Source organism: Schistocerca serialis, chromosome 8 (genome assembly GCF_023864345.2).
Source record: "Schistocerca serialis cubense isolate TAMUIC-IGC-003099 chromosome 8, iqSchSeri2.2, whole genome shotgun sequence".
NCBI classification, from domain to species: Eukaryota; Metazoa; Arthropoda; class Insecta; order Orthoptera; family Acrididae; genus Schistocerca; species Schistocerca serialis.
Window position 1 is genome coordinate 243,004,376 of NC_064645.1, and position 24,302 is coordinate 243,028,677.

The 24,302-nt window shown below is 43.0% G+C and overlaps 1 protein-coding gene across 1 annotated transcript in view; it reads right to left on the bottom strand.

Moving 5' to 3' along the window:
- LOC126416077 (influenza virus NS1A-binding protein homolog) overlaps positions 1-14,815 on the bottom strand; it is a 101,090-nt gene extending 86,275 nt beyond the window's left edge. The window contains exon 1 of the mRNA XM_050083558.1: positions 14,685-14,815. Within this exon, the coding sequence (XP_049939515.1) occupies positions 14,685-14,706 (22 nt within the window). The 5' untranslated portion in view covers positions 14,707-14,815. The remainder of the gene's footprint in view (positions 1-14,684) is intronic.
- Positions 14,816-24,302: the final 9,487 nt, after the last annotated feature.

Here is a 24,302-nt window from a genome sequence, read left to right on the forward strand (position 1 = left end):
TAAGAGCACCTTAAATATTACGTGTCTCAAATTCAACCTATGTAGACTGTGTCGGTTAGGCACTTCCGCCGAGCAGTGTCGGTGACTTGTGGTTAGCATTGCTGCCTCTTGGTTCGATTCTTGGCAGGGAGGAACTATTCATGCGCTCGGCGGCCGGGTGTTGAGAGCGACACACCACCACCACCACCACCACCACCACAGTCGCCGAAGTGGCATCAAATGAAAAGACGTGCACTAGACGATCGAACCATCGCAGTGTGGTCACCCGACCAATAACACCATGCGACCACTTCATTTATCAACGAGCGTTTCTCCTTTGTCGGAAGAACACATCTTGTTATATAAGGTACGCTTCCTTGTATTAGAGTCTGCACACTGAATAAACGTACAGAAGGTCAAGAGTCTAACTACCCGGAATGTTTCCATCTCTGCCCCGTTACGGAAGAGCTACGACTAGTGTTTTCTTCCAGATTTCCGAGATCGTGCGTTCCTCTACGCTGTCCATTAATTCTAGTGTTGCGTTACCGTACCACAGCTAGAATAACCGTTCCAAATAACCTCACTTGAAAAATCCATTTGCAGCTTGCAAGGGACCGGCTGGAAGGAAGCCAGAGTTCTGACAAAGAGTGAAGTGGAGCACGAAGAGAACTAGTCTGTTATAAATTAGAACCGAACCTTAAGTATTCGCGCGATATAGCAATATCGAAGGACCGCGAATTGTCTTCCAGTGTCTTGCCTATCTTCTTGTGTAACAGTGACGTGTCGTTGGTAAAATTCTCTAACTGGTGAATATGACATTCGAAATATTACACGGCTAGAATTGATACGCTTGCTATTCACAATGCAGATAACTGGTTCCTGATTTGCAGGCATGCAAGGCCAACGCTATACACGGTAGGACGACCCTGAGAATGACCTTGGCAACGATAAGAGCTTCACTCCTCATTGGTTGATCCGCACCGGAGAAGTGCACCGCCAATCAAAACTGGCTAAAAAGGTGGGCAAAGCGCTAACCTGCTTAGCCGTCGATGACAGGCACCGTGTTAAGTAAGTGCCTCCACCAAGATGTACGAACTTTAATTAGTGCTCCTTACTAGCTCTTTTGCGCAGTAGCACGGTAGTTTGCAGTAGTGAAAAAGCTGCTGCATTACGAGTTTTAAAGCCAGCTCATCACAACAAACGGTATTTCTTTCTAACAAATTAAGCTTTATCTTTAGTAAAGATCTAGCGAAGGCGACACGAGATTAACCATATCGTATAACACTTAGCAATCTGATAACGACTTTTCAGTGTCTAAAACTCGCGACAAGCTCCTACTTTCTTCGTAGAAGCGAAATCTACCCAAGCTAAGAAGTTGACTCTCTCTCTCTCTCTCTCTCTCTCTCTCTCTCTCTCTGTCCGTGCATTAACAGTCTGCTTCCCTCTGGCGCTGGCCCAGAAACACTTCGTAGCCAGAGGCATGGCAGCTCTGAGCCGATAAGCTTTCACCGACAGCATAGATGTCCAAGACACAAAGTATACGTGGGACGGCTTTTCAGGTTTTCGTACACGACCATTGTACTGTACCACTGAGATGATACGTTAGTACATATGTGAAACAGTGCTGCACAAAAAAATCTCGAATACTTTTGCTGGATGATTTTGTATAATTTTCATACCGCCCTAACTCAAAAACAGTGCTTCGAATCGCTTCGTTCAGTTACAGGCATTCAGTAATCCTCAGGAAACATTGTTTACAGTTCTTGCTGTGGTCTTCACTCCGAAGACTGGTCTGATGCAGTGCCAGCCTCTCCATTTCAGAATAGATTGCCAGTTTTGTTTTTCCTGAAGACGAACGCGTTCTGAGTAGCCCTAGTCCGGAGATTCGAATAGGGCGCTATTTTACCTCTGGAATAATGACTTCATTTAACCATGCAGTAGAGCTACGTGCCCTCGTGAAAAAACTGTTGTTTATATCAGGTACTGACAGTAAGAGCACACAAAGGCCATTGTTGGATGACGTTACAAAGCCAGACCAGACAATCATCCCGACTGTTGCCCCCGCACTACTAAAAAAGTTACTGCCCTCTTCAGGAACTACACGTCTCAACATATATCCCTCGGTTGTCGTTGCACCCACGGTACCTGCTATCACTGAGGCACGCAAACCACACCACGGCAAGGTCGATGTTGCATTGGGAGGAGGGGGGGGGGGGGGAGATTAGTTCGTGGAATTTCGTCGTTGTGCTTTCATCAGCAATGAGTTCCGTGAAGGTCGGCCAAGCTCAGTTTTTTTTTTTTTTCAAATAACTGCGATGATTGTGGAAAATCACCATGTGTCACATGGTAATACAGACAGCTCTAAGCATAGCTTGGACTACAGTATATTCGGTATCGGCTGAACGTGTAACCGAGAGACTTGGATTCCAATTAATTTTGCTAAAAATAGGATCTTGTCAATTGGCTTATGGAAATGAGTTAAAAAATTCGCGCAGTGAAATGCAAAGCACGTACACAATATCATAACAAGGGCTAAAGCTCTTGAGATATTCAAACGAGTGGGCAACTAAGCAGTGGTCGATTGTTTGGATGTTCAAAGATGAACCGCAACCAAACAAAAGGGGGTATACTGCTGGGTCTAAATTGACGTTTATTTGGTACTGAGGCTACTACTTTGAGTGCATGAAACGTCTTCTGAGTATAAATAACGTGTAACCGATGTCTTTTTGCACGTTTATACCAACTGAAATAACAAGAGCAGAAATTAACGAGTTCAGGGAGTGTCTGTGGTAGAGATGCCCTTAACGGCTGGCGCTAACAAAACACTGAGCTATGCATTTAATATTGTATAAAATGACAGACACTAAGAACATTTGTAACCCTATCTATTTAAGTAATTCATCTCTAACGGATGATTAATTGGAAGAAGTCAGTTGGCTCTGTAGTAAGTAGAAATACTGAAACGGACTTTAAAGTTGGAAATTAAGACATTATGTCTGGATAATTATTTTCTGAGAGCGTAACTTCTACGTATCGTAACTTGAATTAGACTAGAGGCAGATTACAAATTCTACCACTGTTCGTCTGTTTCTATGGTAAGCACTTTTCACTACATGCAAGGTAAACGCTATAAAATGTTAACCGCGCGGTTTGAGGCACTATGTCACAGACTGCGCGACCCCTCCCGCCGGGAGGTTCGAGTCCTCCCTCGGGCGTGTGTGCGTGTGTTTTCTTAGCATAAGTTAGTTTAAGTAGAGTAAGTCTAGGGACTGATGACCTCAGCAGTTTGGCCCCTTAGGAATTCACACACATTTGAACATTTATAAAAAGTTAACCTTGTCCCACGATGGAGATGTGGAACAAAAGCAGTGAACACTAACTGCAGAAGCAATCTGTCGGCCAAAGTCAAATGAAATCTACTTAATCCCTCTACCTTCAGATAATCATGAAGAATAAAGTCAAATATGAGGATAAATAACGAACAAGTAAAAAATATCACAAAAAGAAAAGAGCCCAAATGGTCGCAATGGTGTGGGTATATGAAAAGAATGGCTTTATACTGGATCACGAGTTAATATTTTGTGGCTTCATCGTATGTTTAGCACCTACGAATCGCTACGGCTATGAATCGTGGCAATGGATTTTCTAATTTCACAAGTGTGGCTCAGTTTTTAAGCGCCACACTACAGACACATAGGTCTGTAGTTCGATGCCCCGTTCAGTCTTAGATCTTTATGTCACCATTTCATTCATCGATAACAATATTTGTTAATAAGGAAAACTCCAGGCTGCATAATGATCGTTTAACAGTGGTCCCCTACGACTGCTGGCTAAGTCAGCTCACACACCCGAGGAAGGCAGGGGCATACCACGACCGATAGGACCATACCTGATAGAGGCAACCTTCGGAATGAAGACAACTTTACTTCTTTATGTGAATAATAAATTGACAACGGGGGAGACATGGATGCATACGTTGAAGTACTATAAGAGATCAAGCATCTTCGAGCGGTTTTTTTTCATAATGGTTGAGCCAGCTTCTTTCGTGAATGCTGTGTCCTTCCAGAGATACGAGACAGCCATACAAAGATGGCGCCACATGTCAAGTCCAGCCTCCAGAGGCGCAACATACACCGTCCAGTCACAACCGATGTGACAACCTATCGAAAGCCTGAATAAATACCTTCTGCAGCGCGAACGTTGCATGTCGGAAGAGAGTCAGTGATGTTCTGGAAGGAAATGACATGGACGAGGGAGCGATACCCACACCAGTGATGTGTCCAACTGCGCTAGGTTTCAAGGTTGAGGATCCGTGGCACCAACAGTCCGACCGACATGGTCCCACAGATTCTCGATTGGGTTTAAATCCAGGGAGTCTGGGTACGGTAAACTCATCCTGGCGCTCTTCAATCTGCACACGCACATTGTAAGCTGTGTGACACGTTGCATTGTCCTCCTGGTAGATGTCTTGTGTTCATCCACGGTGCCTTCTAGAATGACTATATCAACCAGAGTATGCACTCCACCCTGGGCCCAGCCGACGATTGTTTCAAGGTATTTGCTTTCAGACTTTTCACGCTGGAGCATAAAACGCGACTCATCACAAAAAAATCATTTGCCGCCTTTCAGTGGACGTCCAGTTGCGGCAAATTCCAGCCTTCGTCGTCAATGAACAGCAGTGAGCGTGAGTGCAGTGGCCCATATGTAGCAATGTACAATGAACGGTCGTTGAGAAGACAATGTTGGTAGCCCCTTGGTTCACCCGACCGATAAGTTGCTCAACAGTTGCATCTCTATTCGAACGTACGCAACACCACAGCCATTCTCCCTGTAACTACAGCCCGTGGTACACCATAGCTGTGTACGCTCCCAGTAGCTGAGTGGACGCCGGCACGGTAACTCAGCGTGTTCGGTCAGAGGGTTATCTGCTCTCTGTAATAAAAAAACTGAGTTAATGGATCACCGACGAACTGAAACGGGGGTCTTGCGACGGCCACCACGAGCAGATTCAACGAAAGAAAACGAACAAAATAAGATTTTTAAAAAAATGGTCGGCGCGACAGCACGTCAATCCTAAGGGCCCGGGTTCGATTCCCGGCTGGGTCGGAGATTTTCTCCGACCATGGACTGGGTGTCATGTTGTCCTAATCATCATCATTTGGTCCCTATCGACGCGCAAGTCGCCGAAGTGGCGTCAAATCGAAAGACTTGCACCCAGCGAACGGTCTACCCGACGGGAGGCCCTAGTCACACGACATTTATTATTTATTTACCACAGATGTCTCGGCGTCGGTTTCGGATACCATGAGTTCGCCATGTACGGTAAACTTCCATCTCAGCAGCACGCGAACGCGAACGCGAACAGTCTAAACATAGCCATTTCGGAAATGCTTCCATCAATGTTCAGAAAGCTAATAACGCCCTATTGGACGTTATATAAATCGTTCCGTTTCTGCATTACGACCAGGACTGCACTGTTTTCCGCGTCTTCCCGACACGCTTTACACACCTTCAATGCTAGTACTGCCACCTGCTATCAGAGAAATTATTACACGTTGACGTCTAACATAGGCGGTGTTCACGTTAATGTGATTGGACCACGTAGTTATGCCACATACTAAAAAGGATTGTTATATTTCCGCCATACGTCATACAAACGATCTTCAGGTAGGCATCCATTCACCAAACGCGGTTATAAGCAGACTCACGACTCCACTTTAGAGTGTGTCAGCAGTTCGATGGCAGCAACTGTGCTCCACGACAGCATCAAAACTATCTTAGTCACCGCTCAGAAGAGCGCAACTGGACATTCTACTAGTTATACTAGTCATCGTTAACTGGATTCAGAACTAAATCAGCGTTCGAATATAGATCAGCACAAGTGAACTCTGCACAACACTGAAATGAAATAATCGTATTGCACTGTTGGCCCGGAGAGACGGCATCTGGGGAAGTTCGGCAGTCTTGTGTAAGTCTATATGATGCCACTTCGGCGACTTGGGAGTCGATGACGATGAAACGATGTCGACGGAAACATCATCCAGTCCCCGAGCGGATAAAATCTCCCACCCGACCAGAAATCGAATTCGAGACCCCTCGTCCACCGCCCCAAATCTAGAGGCAGCAGCACTAACCACGAGCTGCAGGCAGAACAACGTTCTCACGCATCCTCTTCACACAAGTAACGCAATCTATGCTTTATACTGATAAATTACTGTAAATTGTTGCAATCAACTACGCCGTAGTGTGCATAAACCTCTTTGGCCCTGCGATGAGCCTGTACAGTTGCTGCCAACGAGCAATACACCTCAATAACAGCAACTACTTTCTTTGGTGGAGGTGTTCTCTTCCTGTCACATTCGTGTTTGACGCCTCGTGTATTTGGTGAATACAACATAAAAATTACAACACTTTCTCTGTAGAGTTCTCAATAGCCTGCGCTTAGCTTCAAGTGAGCTAAGTGCAGGGTACTGCTAACTCCTGGAAGGAAGAAGATACCTCTTTGACACTCGTGCTTTTGTGGTCTTCAGCGCAAAGTCTGGTCTGATGCAGTTCTCCGTGCCATCTCTACCCTGTGAAAGCCTCTTCATCTCTGAGCAACTACTGCAACCTACATCTTACTGAATCTGCTTACTGTATTCATCTCTAGGTCTACCTCTGTGATTTTTACCCCCTCCCTTCCCTTCAGATTGGTGATCCCCTGGATGCCTCAGAACGTGTCCTACCAACCGATCCCTTCTTTTGGTCAGGTTGTACAAATATCTCTTCTCTCCAATCCTATTTAGAACCTCCTCATTAGTTACGTGATCTACCCATCTAATCTTCAGCATTCTTCTGTAGCACCACATTTCTCTTCTTGTCTAATCTGTTTATCGTCCATGTTCCACTTCCATATATGGTCACACTCCATAGAAATAGATTCAGAAAAGACTTTCTGACAAATCTATAAAACATGTTAACAAATTTCTCCTGCAGAAACGCTTTCCTTGCCATCGCCAGTCTACCGCTTGTATCCTCTCTACTTCGACCATCATCAGTCATTTTGCTGCCCAAATAGCAAAACTCATCTATTTCAAATCTCTCATTTCCTAATCTAATTCCCTCAGCATCGCATTTAATTCGACTAAATTCCATTATCCCTGTTTTGTTTTTGTTGATGTTCACCTCATATCATTTCAAGGCACTGTCCATTTCGTTCATCTGTTCTTCCACGTCCTTTGCTGTCTGACGGAATTACAATGTCATCGGAAAACCTCAAGGTTTTTATTTCTTCTCCCTGGATTTTAATTCCTACTTTAAATTATCTTTTGTTTCCTCTACTCCTTGCTCAATATACAGACTGAATAACATCGGTGATAGGCTACAACCCTGTCTTACTCCCTTCTCAACCACCGCTTCCATTTCATGCCCCTCGACTCTTACAAGTATCGTCTGGTTTCTAGGCAAACTGTAAATAGCCTTTCGCTCCCTGTATTTTACCCCTGCCGCCTTCAGAATTTGAAAGAGTATTCCAATCAAGATTGTCATAATCTTTCTCGAAGTCTACAAATGCTATAAACGTAGGTATTCCCTTTCTTAACCTATCCTCTACAGCAAGTCGTTTTCCTACATTTCTACGGAATCCATACTGGTCTTCCCCGAGGTCGGCTCCGATAATCGTAATAAGTTTAATCCACTGGCGAATGTTCTGTCTTCCAACTAATCGCTTACTGTAAAAATCGTTAGTCTTGACCATCATTATTCACCTTGTATTGGACTGTATGAAATGGTTCAAATGGCTCTAAGCACTATGGGACGTAACATCTGAAGTCATCAGTCCCCTAGAACTTAGAACTACTTAAACCTAACAAACCTAAGGGCATCACACACATCCATGCCCGAGGCAGGATTCGAACCTGCGACCGGAGCAGCAGTGCGGTTCCGGACTGAAGCGACAAGAATCGCTCGGCCATGACTGTATGAACAAGACAAAAACTGAAAATGTAAGCTTGAGAGAGGAAAACGTTTTGATGCTTAAGAGGAATGTATCATCAAAGCTACTGAACGATGCACTAGTGCGAATAAAACAATGAACCACGACTTTTGGACGAAGAGAATCAATTAGAAAAGGCTCTGCTTGCTGGAAAGACGAACGATTCGTTGGTGGTGATAACTGGAATTTCATCACAAGGATGCAAGTTCCACCTCAAAACGAAATGACGCAGTAGTGGACAAAAGGCTTTTGTCGGAACTTTCCGCTCCAGTAGCGTGCGCAGATCTGGCAGTGGTCCAGCGGCGCGGTTTAAAGAAAGCTATTGACTCCGTGGCCTGTCCATTAACGCCCCGTGGCGCGAGGAAGGCAGTTACAACTCCTCCAGTTCGTTGTTACACGCTTGTAACCATACTGCAGAAGACAGGTTTTCCCAGAAGTAGTTACATAAAAAATATCAGCCTGTCAGCACTGGATGGGGACAAAGGCAACCCTACCTGCATCATCCTGTGTCTATATACTATAAAGCGAAGTCTCCACTGAGCGATGTGTCTGACTAACACAACCCACGGTTTGTGTAAAGACAGGCACAAATGTTCAGCAACAGTGGTGCTTTTCTGTCAGAACAGGTCAACAGGAAGAAGTGGTTGTTTTTATCCGTTCCTAGGACACACAACGAGGTCGTTAGCGGTCGTACACTAAGAAAATTTTCAAATATTTAAGAGTAAGGTCAAACATCTCGTAAACGACGGTAACAGATGGAGCACATTGGAAAAGGTTGGCTAAGGAAACTGTGTCTTCTTCAAAGCAACCATCTCAGCATTTGCCTTAAGCGATTTCAGAAAGCCACAGGACACGTTTAGTCAGACGGCATTCCTCTGGAATGCATTTCTATACCATTGCGCCACCTCGCACAATAAAAAACGAGTCAAAATAACAGACTAGAATACTAAAAATGAGTAATCCGTAGCAGCTACACCAATCTTGACGTATTTACAAGTTGTTCCCTGCCATCGCGTTTGGGAGAAATTGATAAGAAACTGAAGTTTAGCAGGCGATTCAGAGACACTAAGCGTTATCATCCAAAATGCGTGACAAAAATCCACACAGAACATTAGCATTGTCTTATGATCAGCAAAGTGGATGCAGTCTTCAAATATATGAAGTACTGACATATTCGAGCACCACGAACATGGTCTATTGGTGTGTACCCTTCAGGAAAACTTGCCCCATCTGGGGGTGTGTTACTGGGGCTACACTCTGTGAGTAGCTGGGAAGGGCCACTGACCACAGGTTGTTACTTCACACATCCAAACTCTTCTTGCCTTAACAGTCAGGTCACTGAACGTAATACGATCTTGAAAGTTTGCTACTGTCTACATTACACACGTCTTGTTGGCGTCAGAATGCTTCAGTTCGCTGTCCCGAATTCCCACTCGCTTTTATATCCCTCCGAATCCTTCAGTAGACAATGTACGCAAAGTTGTTGGGCACGTTAATGGATGGCTTGCAAATCATGGAGGGGATATGAGCAGATGAATTTCATGACTAGTATGTTTCATCTCCTTCAGCGCCCCCATGGTATTTACCATCGCGTCATGACCTGTTGACACTTTCGATATGCTGATCTTGAGAGACCTTTTATACTGCAGCGAAAGGAGAATAATTTTATACCTCCACAGGCTCCACGGCGAATGCGTCCGCCCTAAGAAAATAATGGGACCTAGTCCACACCCCCGTGGGTCACTAGATTTTTTTTATTTTTTTATCTTCTTTTATACTAATCCCTGGGAGAGAACGGGGCATACATGATAGCAGCCCTGGTCTGGGCATTTTATACAGAAATATTTCGGAAGCGAGAGGGGGAGTCTGGGTTTTGTGGGCCATGTGTCTAGATGCCTTGTCAATCACGTTACTGTAAAATGGGAACGTCCGACGGCACCAATCATAAACCCAATCATCGTCGTGATAAGCATAAGAAATTAATTGCTAAGGATTTCCAAGGGTAATGACAATTTTCAAAACATCTTTATTTACCATACAACTCATATTCAAATTTAGTGAGACTCGTCAATTTTTTATGATGATGGTACTGCCGCCAAGAAACTGGTGGTTTTAAGTCCGCCTCCGTAGCGTAGCGTTACCGCATACCACGCTGGGGCCCCGCGTTAGATTCCCGGCAGGGGACTGGGTGTTGTGTGTCCATCATCATTTCCATCATCAACATTAACACACGTCACTGAAGTGGCGTCAACTAAAAAGAACTTTCAATGTGGCGGCCGAACTCCCCCGAATGGGGCCTCCAGGCCAACAATGCCATACGATCATTTCCATTTTTTGTGGTTACAAGAATGGAAGCACTTCGCCTAAATTAGTTCAAACAATGCTGTCATTCGCCTGTAGTGCAATGAAAGCAGATCTTATGGAACAGATAGCCTCGGTACATTTAGCGGTACTTACGGGTGAGTGTGGATCTGACCTCTGGTACTTAGCTGAGCGCACTGATGTGATTGTGAATTTCGCGAGAAATGCTACAGAAGTAGATCTGTTTTGTAAGGGAAAAAACCTCCCTTACCGTGATAACTGTTTGACATTCCACTATTTTAGAATCATCTCTCTAAAGATATTCTGCTAACCGTCGCATTCTGAAATAGTAATTTTCTTGAAAACTATAACTGTGGTTCGCACCGGATAAATTCAGCTACAATACCAGTAACAAACATTCATCTTGCTTCAGGGATAATTAAAAATTCAGGGCTTCATAGTCTCGCAGACCCTCTCCATCGATGAACGAACAGAAGCAAAAAGGTGCTCATACACGCTATTAGTTATAAGCCTAGCGTGGTTTTAAAGACTTGACCACAAAGTGTACTTGCCAATAAAAATCGGTGATGCCCTGTCATAATTATCGAAAATGTAGGTCTCTCATATTCCAGAATGAGATTTTCACTCTGCAGCGGAGTGTGCGCTGATATTAAACTTCCTGGCAGATTAAAACTGTGTGCCGGGCCGTCAAGTACCCAAGCACGACTCCCAACCCGTCCTCACAGAGCACTTGCTCACGAAAGGCATGGGTCCTGAGTTCGAGTCTCGGTCCGGCACACAGTTTTAATCTGCCAGGAAGTTTCGTCTCACATATTGCTCTCCTTGCCGGTGTCTGATTCCAATGAATATTTTCTTTAGAAATATGAAACTACCCTCATACGTAGGATGAAAAATGCCAAACACTGTAACATTATCTTCAAATTCATTGTAATAAATACATAAAACTGTTTATAGCATAGCGCTGATACTGAAGTAGTAACGGAATATAGAAACGAAGTCAGGTAATATAATTCTTTTACATTAAGGGAAACAATTATAGCTAAAAACGGCGTTCATTCCAGTGACTTATCTGTAATGTAGTCGAGCGTTATCGTTGCTTTTCGTCTCCTGATGGCAATAAAATGGGGGACGCGCTTTATAAAAATGGTTCAAATGGCTCTAAGCACTATGGGAGTTAACATCTGAGGTCACAGTCCCCTAGACTTAGAACTACTTAAACCTAACTAACTTAATGACAGCACACACATCCATGCCCGAGGCAGGATTCGAACCTGCGACCATAGCAGCAGCGCGGTTCCGGACTGAAGCGCCTAGAACCGCTCGGCGCGCGGTATAACCACATGTCTTCTTGGATTCCATTATACTTTGCTAACAGTATTTTTTCTGGAGAAAAGAAACTTCAGTCATACAACAGTTTCGAGAAGAGTACACATTTCCACTATAATGATTACAACGGGTTTAAAGTTATTAACTATACGAGTATGAAGAAACTGGTTTTTGATGCAGACATGTCTAACGCTTTCAGATCTGTCGCTGAGAAACTAGTGTCAATAGTTTCCGTAGTCAGACAACTTGACTTGAGCTGTGACGACGTCACAATTACGATGAGAACAACTTGTATATGATTGTAGAAGACATTCAGGGGTACATTCGTAAAACGTGCAGCAATGTACACTACAGCCAGTTTCTAGTTCAACAACAACGTGTACGAATCTAAATCAGCCGATTTGAAACGCGAAGTATGCCGTGCTTCGCTTGCGCGCCAATATAAACACGCAATGTAGCACCCCACAAACTGCACTTTCGGAGACTTGTCTTTTATCTGGTGGCAGGCTGGCACCTTTTACCACATGAACTATCTGGCACCCAGCCATGTCCCGTGAGTGGTAATTCCTGCAGTGTGGTAACTTCTGAGAGATCCGCAATGCGGCGTGAGCGTAGAGACGACCACGTGCAGTCTAGGTCGGACAATGGTGTCTTAGCCGTTACCGCGCTTAGTCGTTTTCAGGTCCGGCCTGACATACATACGTGAACTCTATAGTTTTACATGGTCAGTTCCAAGGTCTTCACATTCCTAGAGTTACGCATTTTCTTCCCAGTGTCCAGGCCATAAGAAATGGTGCTTTACACGTTAGGAACAGTATCACTAGAATCGGATAAACCCTTTTGAGTTAGGTTTTTAACGACAGTCCCGTGTTCTAATACGTTCCATATTTAACTGAAGAAACACCTTGCTGTTTAACTCTCGTCCCACTCACAACTTTATGCCACTATACATTGGACCTTTTAACTGTCTTGAGAGGCCATAACAGAGGTTCTTGGCTCCTTCAATGGGAGCGACTGCGCCGTACCATAAGTGCGATACGTAAATTGACCTAAAGCTATTACCCGTTAAGTGTATCCCACACAGTGAAGACTATCAAATATAACTACTCTTATTTCCACACGGAATACGGTTTATCCGGCATCGGAGACACGTTTCTATAGGGAAATGTTTGCCCTCCTCCGTTTCACGTTCCACTGACAACGGCGGTGTGGTCAGAGTGATTATATGTATATTGTAAAAGCATGTGGATGGAGCTGTCAGTCATAGAATTCGTCGACTGAAGGACGCGGAACATACATGAAAATCACGAACCGATAATGTGCAAGGACGCATTCTTTTATCCATCAAGCTGTGGGATCATAGTGGGCGGAAGCCTATCTGAACTTAAGGCAAGCACACAATTATTTAAAAACGCCAGGGCGAAATGTAATGCCGTATTGGCATAAGAGGCCACCTGAAATGCAGCATGAAGTAGAACATAAGACGAAGCAATCTGTCTATCCCTGAATTTGATGGATTAATGATAGGCTTTAGCAAAACCATGGAATAGTGTAAGTGAGCAGACTCACAAATACCGAATACGAAGTCTGTCTCAAAAGCGCCACATCGTTCACGTTCGCTCTAGACAAAGTAATAGAACAGGTTTCGAGGTTATCGATAAGACGTTTCGCAATGCACCGAGTTATAAGCGAGTAGTATGGTACAAATTACGCAGTTACGTAAACCTTCTTCCGTTTTTTTTAAAAAAACCTGTTAGAAGGAACTAATTCGTCGTGTGGTAACTCAGCCGACAAAACACAGTAGCTAATATACATTTTCTCCACGGTTCGCCATTATTTTTCTAACGGCTTACCTATATCTTGCGTAGAGCGTGACATTCTCTTTTCCGTAAACACTGTTTTCCCTAAAAAAAGGGAAAGAAAGGCGGTGTACCATTTCACTACATTAAGACTAAAAAAATTCTAAATGTATTGCTGTGTACGACATTTTGTTTAACTTCTTTCTTCTGCTTCCCGCACGGACAAGTAGTAGCAGTAGCTATAAAAATTTTAAAAACAAAAGAAAAGCAGTACATGTTACGCTTGTAGGCAGGGCTCCCCCACCCAGATGCTCCGGAATCTTTTCAGAGTCAGTGTAACGGAGTCAATTCTCTGAAGAAACATTGCTTCAGTGTTTAACAAAATTCCACAGATAGTATTTGTAATGTATACTCGTGTCTCCACAGTTTCGTTTATTTCGTGAAACAGGTAGGTTGTTCAGCCTGCGCTATGTTTATTTACAGCATCTGCTGTCATGGGTGAAAGCTGACTTGTGAGTTTCCATCAGCTTTCAATTAAAAACTCGTACTAAAACTTACTACAATAGGTATGAATATAAACCGTGTGCATCTTCCACGTGAAGCTGAACGCTCCTTTTATTTATATACAAAAAGTACTTTGCGGTATTACTAAAAATGTAAATATTAAACACTTTTAGTGGTGTTGCACGTCCATGTGGTTTGAAAAAGATATCAATATGTAGTACAAGAAAAATGTGGTGCCGGCAAAGGCACCTGTTATCACATTTTGGAGCAGGTCACGCGTAACTACTTTCGAAGAGAAGCAATTTCCAGCTGCAACCGGTTACAAAGTGGCGCGGATCCGGCGTATGCAGGAAGTAAGTGTTTATAGCTCATTAGTGCCAAAATAGCAATGCATCAAATTCATGATTGATTCACACAAGCCTGGCTATTCATCTGCCAATCTGTTAACGAGATCGTAAATGCATTACCACTTCATATCACATAATGCATAATATTACTTTTCCGAAAATCCGTAGTATACAGCTGCAGTTCTGGTCAATTATTGCACGACAGACGATATATCGCCTAACTGACAACAGTTAGTGTAAGCTACCCAACAACACGTGAGAGTTTAATGCATTTAGCACGAGTTTGTTGCAGGAAGCTACGACACGAGACTTCCGGCCGGCGCTAAGAAAATTCTGGAACGGAAGACCCGTGCCTCCAGCAATGCACTTCGAAATACAATATAAGCAGACACGATAAATAAGCACTGTGAAAATTATTTGATACAATCTACTTACGTCCACTTTCCGTGGGGCGCATGGTGTCCCAGAAACTGGCTCCGTGCTGGTAGCCGCGCAGCAACAACGTAAACGGCGTGCGTTCAAGAAACAACTGCCGCCTAGGATTCCGCCGCGCGAGGCTACACAGCAGAGCTACAGCGGGTTGCCGCCAGTGGCGCTGGCAGCGGATGCACAGTGCGCCTAACTTGGCGCGGCTTAACGTGGACCTCAATTACCGATCAAGAGTTGGAAGGCTAGAGCGCTCCGCATTATAGACGCCGTTGGCATCGTGCGGTAATCAATTGACTTTAAGCAATGTCGTGTCGCGAGCTCTCTGGAAAAATCGCTAGTTATTATAACAGGACACTGCAGTATCGCGCTCTTAAACGGGGAAGTATTTTATTGCGTGAAGGGAAGTTGGAAGTTAGTCTCACCTCAAATGTATGTACCTGAGTCTCTTGCATGCAGTTTACTGTACTGTGTAGTTCGAATTATTTACCTCATACTTTCAACATGTCATCGAAAATGATCGACCGGATTTTTCGCTGTGATATACCTTCGATCCCTCTACTGAGAACACCGACTTCATTTTTGATGTGAAAAACTTAGGAAAAATATGGAATTTGGAAGAAGGTTTTTCTAAATGTTGACCTAAATGGCAGAAAGCGTTCCAAATTAACTGACACAGTAGCAGGACGCTACTGAGAATCTATTGTGAATAATTAGCTGAAGAAATAATTCAATTACAGGAATAACAGAAAATAAAAATTTGCTAATGGATGGTTCTAGCGTAAAGACACCCACTTATACATACAGACAACCGACACGTTACCTAAAATCGATCACTGTTTACACCATTGTCAGAACAATGAACTGAAATCTAAGGCGTCAGAGTGATGGATGGTTCAGATCATTTTTTAATCGAAACAAAGAAAACTTAACGTCGTAGCAGGCCAAATGACGAAAATGAAACTCTACTGAATCATATCAAATATAAATCGAGAGCCGCGCGGAGTGTGTTGTTGTTAGCATAAGTTAGTTTCAGTAGTGTGTAGGCTTAGGGACCGATGACCTTAACAGTTTGGTCCCTTAGGAATTCACACAGATTAACATAAATCGAGAGTCTGATATTACGACTCAACTAAATTCTTACACCTGATGAGACAAGCAACGAAACCGGAAACAATAACAGAAGGACCGGCAATTAAATTAAATGTTCGAAACTCTGAAAACATGCAAGGATGAAGCTGCAAATGAAGCCTTTGGGGAAAAACAATTCCTGAAAGGTAAAGAGAAGATACACCATGGTGGAGTGAAGAGCGAGAAAACACTGTAGACGAGAAGAAAGCTGCTTATGAGGAATGGTTATCAGACAAAACATGCTAGATAAGTTAAATTCTTGTGTGTAATGACAAAAGGACGACACGTAAAGAAGTAACGAAGTCTGAGAATAAGTGCTGGGAACAGACAACACACAAAAATAAATAAAGCGTGGAAGGTATTTAAAGTACTGCGAACGCAGTAAAAAGACGTTACAGAATTTGGTCTGTCTCTATGGATGAGTGGAAAATCTATTACAAAAATCTCCTAACGGAAAATAGGGCAGAATTCACAGCCGATTATGAAAACCATCCTGCTAGCTCAAAGCAAACCGAACAACAAACACTAGGAGACTCAGCAGACATAATTAACGCTCTCCAACAAATGAAAAATGGAAAACCTACAGGACTGGTTAAGGTACCCGTGCCGGCCGGTGTGGCCGAGCGGTTCTAGGCGCTTCAGTCTGGAACCGCTACGGTCGCAGGTTCGAATCCTGCCTCGGGCATGGATGTGTGTGATGTCCTTAGGTTAGTTAGGTTTAAGTAGTTCTAAGTTCTAGGGGACTGATGACCTCAGATGTTAAGTCCCATAGTGCTCAGAGCAATTTGAACCATTTTTAAGGTACCCGTGGAACTTATGACGGCATCCCCCTCAACAGCTTTATAATTGTGGGAGAAATATTTTACAGATGTTTAAATGAGCCGCTAAATGAATGGAACTAGCAATTATTTCATCCATTTTTTAAAAAAGGAAGCCGCCACGATTGTTCAAATTACGGAAATGGTACCGTTGTTTGTACGATAGCACAATTGTAAGGTAAAGTGATACTGCATAAAACAGAAGCACAATTAATGGACTCGGAGGAGCACAATGCATTTAGAGCGGGACCCTCATGGACAGATAGCATATTCACTCTTGAACAGCTCACTGAAAAGAAGCTGGAAAGGGGAATGTCGGTTCACTTAACATCTGTTTATCTGCAGAGTGCTTACGATACAGGCTCGCTAAATAAGCCGCGGGTAGCAACGCAAAAGTTTTGTATCGGTAATAAGCATGACCAGGCAGTGAGAAACGTATATTACGGTTGCAACAGTATGGTTCAAGTAGGCAACAAAATTTCCCCATAATTCTCTGTAAATAATACTCATTACCACCGACTTCATTTAAAGTATACATAGAAGAAGTTTTGCAAGATTGGAAGAAGAACTGTCATGGAATGGGAAGCTCCGAGAAGCAAAAAATTTGCATACTTCACTCTTCGCCGATGATAGGGTACTGATAGCGGGGACAAAAGACGACTACAGTTACATGTTCAGGAAACTGCACGAAGAGTACTCGGTGCGGAGCCTGACAAAAAACACAAAAATTTCAAAATTAATCACCGTAACTGTTAACACATTTGTCCCACTACGTGACAAAACGGTCAAATGTCTTCACAGAAAAATGACTGCGGCTGTCTACGGAACCAAGCATGATTGTACTCAGCCATGCACCTCTTCGTCCGAAGCATATCGACAACATCGAACATCTTTCTTCAGGGTTTCAAAAATACGGAAATCGCATGGGGAGAGATCGGGACTGAGTGGAGGGTGCATGAGGGCTTCCTAGAGAAACTTGTGGAGTGTTGCCAGGACAACCTTGGCAACACGAATGCTGAAGTTTCGCTGGCCGTGATGATAGCTGCTGCAGGAGACAGGGACATCTTCTGCCGCCTGATATAGCTCATATGGCCACTCATCTCTATACAACTTGGACAGAAGGTAGAGTGAATGGTGAAGCTTACAACAGAAACTTAAGTGCATGGTTTGACCTCAATATATTTTAAGACTGGTTTCAGATAGCAGTTTTACCATATAGTAGACGATCTGAGGAGGTCATACTTCATATGGGGAAAAATCAGATAAGCCACGTTTTCATGACTGTAATCTCCCATTGTGAGCAGGACAATATTAAACTTGTCTTGTTCCCCCAAAATGCAACACACATGTAAGAGCCTACAGGAGTGTCTTTCTTTCGGCCAGCGAAGGCAGCTTGGCGAAAAGTACTGACTGGAAGGAAGGCAACAGGGGTGTTCTTCCTAAAAGAGAATTTCCTAAGATGCTGAAGGCGACATTTGAAAACATGGGTGAGAAAATTCCAGAAAATATTCTTCCAGGATTTCGTGCTTCTGGCATCATACCCCGCAATCGGTAAATATTTTATTTCTCTTGCCGATACAGAGTAACTTGCAAAATGATACAGATGACTCAAAGCACATATGGTCTGACGTCTTTGAGGGACACCTGAAAAAAGTTCCTTGAGGCCCTGTAAATTCCCAACACAATAGAGTTACTGGCACAGTAACTGGCACAAAACTGGATGTTCCGTCTGGGAAAAGTGTGACATCACAAGACAAAAATTCCAGACGTTACTGGCGAGGACAGCGAAGAAGAAGATGCTGAATCCAAAGTTTGGAAGCAAGAAACTCTTTAATATCTGAAACTGTAGGAGCTCAACTTCTGAGGATTCTATAATTACACTGGCCAAAAATGACTTTGTCTTGGTTCAGTTGCCTGTAACAAGTACTAACTGTTCAAAATTATATGTTCGAGGAACTGGGGCTATGGAAGAGCATGACTAAATTCAAGCTGATTTCACTAGGAGGAAAAGCAGTGAGAAACAAGATTACTTTTTCCCTGATGTTGTAGACATATAGGTCTATGTGGTATCAAAGACAAAAGTTGTGAGGAAGGTGAAAGGATTTCCAACGAGGAAGAATAATATTTAAAACTCTTGAAGGCATCGACATCATGTAAATTAGTGTCTGGTAATAAACAGTAGTTAGTAAATTGTATTAAGATGTTTTACAACACTGTTGCCTTAATGAATTAATTCTACGTTTAGAGGCAGAACATTTCATCATTAATTCGTATTAAGTTATATGAATATAAAATATTGCATTATTCTTAAAATTGTGCTGTTGGGCCTTTTTGCAGTTCACCTCCTCATATGTGTTAAAGGAAATTACTATTCAGTCATGATGTGGTTTGGAACACAAATTAAATTAAAGTTAAAGAAGGTTTCTGGTAGAGGATTATCATCCTTGCAAAACATTGATATAACGTGAGTCAGAAGCGCCATACTTAACATTTCAAAGTTGTAGTGTAGTATTTAGACTTTAATTTTTTTTAAAAAAAACTTCATTTTCTGTTCCAATTCACCCAAAAGTGACAGTAGTATGAAACGTACCGATGTGTTCAACCAAACCTATGTTCTGGGTGCAAAAGGGTACTGACAGTCATTCTCGCCCCACTTAATTTGCAAATGGTAGATGAAAGAAAGCAGCAAAATGGTTCAAATGGCTCTGAGCACTATGGGACTTAACATCTGAGGCCATCAGTCCCCTAGAACTTACAACTACTTAAACCTAACTAACCTAAGGCCATCACACACATCAATGCCCGAGGCAAGATTCGAACCTGCGACCGTAGCAGTCGCGCAGTTCCAGACTGAAGCGCCTAGAACTGCTCGGAGACCGCGGCCGGCTAAGAAAACAGTAAAGAAAACCAAAGTAGAATTATAGTAAGAATTAAAGTTCAAGGAAAAGAACTAAAAATTGTCGAGGTTTTCTGATGACACTGTAATTTTGTCAGAGACAGGAAAGGACTTGGAAGAACAGTAGAAGGGAATGACAGTTTTTTTGAAAAGAAGATACAAAATGAATATGAACAAAAGCAAAACAAGGAAAAGGGAATGTAGTCACCAAATCAGGTGACCATGAGGAAATTATATTAGGAAATGAGATACTAAATGTAGATGTAGTAGATGAGTTTTGCTATTTGGGCAGCAAACTAATGGATGGTGATAGAAGTAGGGGATATATGAAATTCAGTCTGGCTATAGCAAGGAAAACATTTCTAAAAACAGGAATTTGATAATACCTCACACAAATTTAAGTGTTAGGAAATCGTTTCCGAAGGTATTTGTCTGGTGTATAGCCTTTTATGGAATTGAAACGTGGACCAGAAGCAGTTCAAAGAAGAAGAGAATAGAAGCTTTTGAAAAGTGGTGCTATAGAAGAATGCTGAAGATTAGTTGGGTAAATCGCGTAAGAAATGATAAATGAATAGAATTGAGGAGAAAAGAAAGGTGTAATGCAACTAGATTAAAAGAAGGGACCAGTTGTTAGGGGACATTCTGAGACATCAATGTGCCACCAATTTAGTATTGGGGGGAAGTGTGGGGCGTCCGTAGAGGGAGACCAAGGGATGAATACAGTAAGGAGATTCAGAAAGATGTCGGTTACAGCAGTTATTCGGAGACTAAGAGGCTTGCGCAGGTTAGGGTAGCATGGAGAGCTGCACCAAACCAGTTTTTAGATTGAATATCAAAACAACAAGAACAACAATAACACGAAAGTGTGTGTGAATAGGGGGAGGGGGGATGATTCTGACAGACTGCTATGCTTTCCCCCAATAAGTCTTACGGTGGCTTGAGGAATACAACTGTAGTTACTCACATAACAGTCTTCCCCAAAGGTCTATAAAATGTCGAATATTTCAAACGTATCGACAGAACAGAACATCGGATCGGAAGCCACGATACAACCCTTAAGCCTCATCGTGATCTTAAAATTCTCTAGTTTGAATCTCTGCCCAACGACCTCGACGTAAATCTGCCTGTCACTCAGAGGTATTTTCTGAAGTCAGTTGTGTTCATTGGCGTTTGATGTCTAACAGTTTGCGTCCGAAATCGTATGGAAGAAATGAATTTCTTTGCAAATATTAAACTTATATAACTTTGGTGAACTGTAAGGACACAGAAAGGGATGAGCCAATCACTTGTCAGTCTGGAAAGGGTATTAAACACAATCACATATCTCTTCAAAAATCTGGAGATCTTTCAAACATTTCGAAAATGCTTACAACTCTCACTGCTTCATTTTTAGATATAATATGAAGGAAGAGCAATTATAATCACATTAGAGAAGAAGGAAAGAGCGAATAGAAGAGGAGGAGAAGATTACCGTTTAACGTTCGGCCGATAATGAAGCCATTAGAGGCAGAGCACAAGCTCAGATTAGGGAAGGATGGGGAAGGAAATCGGCCGTGCTCTTTCAAAGGAACCATCTCGGCATTTACCCGAAGCGATTTAGGGGAATCGCGGAAAACCTAAATCAGAGCGGCCGGACGCGGGTTTGAACTGTCGTTCTCCCGAATGCGAGTCCAATGTGCTAACGACTGCGCCACCTCGGTTGGTACGAGCGGCAGACAACTGAACTGATATCGTACATTCATATTTTTTGTGAATCCAGAGAAACTCTTCCACGACGTAAGACGAGTGGGGACAAACCGCAGAGACAGGCGGGTAATATAATAAAATGATAGTAATGATAATGGGAAATGGAAAGACATGTTCCTATTACGAAATGGAACTCAATAGGTCGTTCTCTACGGGGAGAAATCGTCAGGTGTGAAAGTAGCATCGGGCATACCGCCAGTGAGTTCTCTAGAACAGTTAGTTCCCGGTGTATACAGGATAGTCTGAAAAGGTTCTGAGGGTGCGGCAGGGGAGGTTGAGCTGAGAAATAATTGTTAAGAAAAAAAATTATATTCGTTGCGCCGTTTCTGCGTTAATTAGCATTGAATTTACCCAGTCAGGTAGACGCGCTCGCAAATTCAAGCAGCCTGCAATGGCCGTGCGCCAAACGTGTTCTTCGTTTGGTTTGCTCAAACCGAACAAACTTTGCTTTTCTCAACTAGCTTAAATTTATCACTTCCGTAAAAGTAACATTTTAACTGGTAATGAGCATTTGAACAAGTGGTAACTCACGGACACGTATATGTCTGTGCATTACCGCATTTTAGCTCGTGAAATTTCTTGAATCTACGCCCATTACGACCTGACTGGCTAACCTCAAATGCTAAATAAGTCGGAAGCGGCGCAACTCATCGATTTTTTTTTTTCCTTAACACTCACATCGCAGAACAACCTCCTCTGCAATACCCTTACAAGCTTTTCAGACTGTTTCTGAATACCAGGCATAAATGAACTGAAGTATAACGTCGGAAGCTTCATGAGTTAGCTCCCGTATGATGCTGCTGTGTAGAGGCATGTCACAACCCCAGAAAATTGCAGCGAAATGGAGGATGGTCTGCAGAGGATCAATGTTCGATTCAGGTTGACCCTCGGCGAAACAAAAGGTAACCTATTGCGCTCCATTATTGTTCGATTTCAAGATTGGTGAGGAATCCCTGGAAAGACATAACCGTACGATACCTGTAAGCACGTACGTGGAGCGACTAAATGTAGAACGTTCACATAAAGCAAGTTGTATGAACCATAGACCTTGCCGTTGGTGGGGAGGCTTGCGTGCCTCAGCGACACAGATAGCCGTACCGTAGGTGCAACCACAACGGAGGGGTATCTGTTGAGAGGCCAGACAAACGTGTGGTTCTTTAAGAGGGGCAGCAGCCTTTTCAGTAGTTTCAGGGGCAACAGTCTGGATGATTGACTGATCTGGCCTTGTAACATTAACCAAAACGGCCTTGCTGTGCTGGTATTGCGAACGGCTGAAAGCAAGGGAAAACTACGGCCGTAATTTTTCCCGAGGGCATGCAGCTTTACTGTATGGATAATTGATGATGGCGTCCTCTTGGGTAAAATATTCCGGAGGTAAAATAGTCCCCCATTCGGATCTCCGGGCGGGGACTACTCAGGAGGACGTCGTTACCAGGAGAAAGAAAACTGGCGTTATACGGATCGGAGCGTGGAATGTCAGATCCCTTAATCGGGCAGGTAGATTAGAAAATTTAAAAATGGAAATGGATAGGTTAAAGTTAGATATAGTGGGAATTAGCGAAGTTCGGTGGCAGGAGGAACAAGACTTTTGGTCAGGTGAATACAGGGTTATAAATAAAAAATCAAATAGTGGTAATGCAGGAGTAGGTTTAATAATGAACAAAAAAATGGGAGTTCGGGTAAGCTACTACAAACAACATAGTGAACGCATTATTGTGGCGCCGGCCGAAGTGGCCGCGCGGTTCTGGCGCTGCAGGCTGGAACCGCGAGACCGCTACGGTCGCAGGTTCGAATCCTGCCTCGGGCATGGATGTTTGTGATGTCCTTAGGTTAGTTAGGTTTAACTAGTTCTAAGTTCTAGGGGACTAATGACCTCAGCAGTTGAGTCCCATAGTGCTCAGAGCCATTTAAACCATTATTGTGGCCAAGATAGACACGAAGCCCACGCCTACAACAGTTGTACAAGTTTATATGCCAACTAGCTCTGCAGATGACGAAGAAACTGATGAAATGTATGATGAGATAGAAGAAATTATTCAGGTAGTGAAGGGAGACGAAAATTTAATAGTCATGGGTGATTGGAATTCGAGAGTAGGAAAAGGCAGAGAAGGAAACATAGTAGGTGAATATGGATTGGGGCTAAGAAATGAAAGAGGAAGCCGCCTGGTAGAATTTTGCGCAGAGCATAACTTAATCATAGCTAATACTTGGTTCAAGTATCATGAAAGAAGGTTGTATACATGGAAGGACCCTGGAGATACTAGAAGATATCAGATAGATTATATAATGGTAAGACAGAGATTTAGGAACCAGAATTTCAATTGTAAGACATTTCCAGGGGCAGATGTGGACTCTGAACACAATCTATTGGTTATGAACTGTAGATTAATACTGAAGAAACTGCATAAAGGTGGGAATTTGAGGAGATGGGACCTGGATAAACTGACTAAATCAGAGGTTGTAGAGAGTTTCAGGAAGAGCATTAAGGAACAATTGACAGGAATGAGGGGAAAGAAATACAGTAGAAGAAGAATGGATAGCTTTGAGGAATGAAGTGGTGATGGCAGCAGAGGATCAAGTAGGTAAAAAGACGAGGGCTAGTAGAAATCCTTGGGTGACAGAAGAAATACTGAATTTAATTGATGAAAGGAGAAAATATAAAAATGCAGTAAATGAAGCAGGCAAAAAGGAATACAAACGTCTCAAAAATGAGATTGACAGGAAGTGCAAAATGGCTAAGCAGGCATGCCTAGAGGGCAAATGTAAGGATGTAGAGGCTTACCTCACTAGGGGTAGGATAGATACTGCCTACAGGAAAATTAAAGAGACCTTCGGAGAAAAGAGAACCACTTGCATGAATATCAAGGGCACAGATGGAAACCCAGTTCTAAGCAAAGAAGGGAAAGCAGACAGGTGGAAGGAGTATATAGAGGGACTATACAAGGGAGATGTTCTTGAGGACAATATTATGGAACTGGAAGAGGACGTAGATGAAGATGACATGGGAGATATGATATTGTGTGAAGAATTTGATAG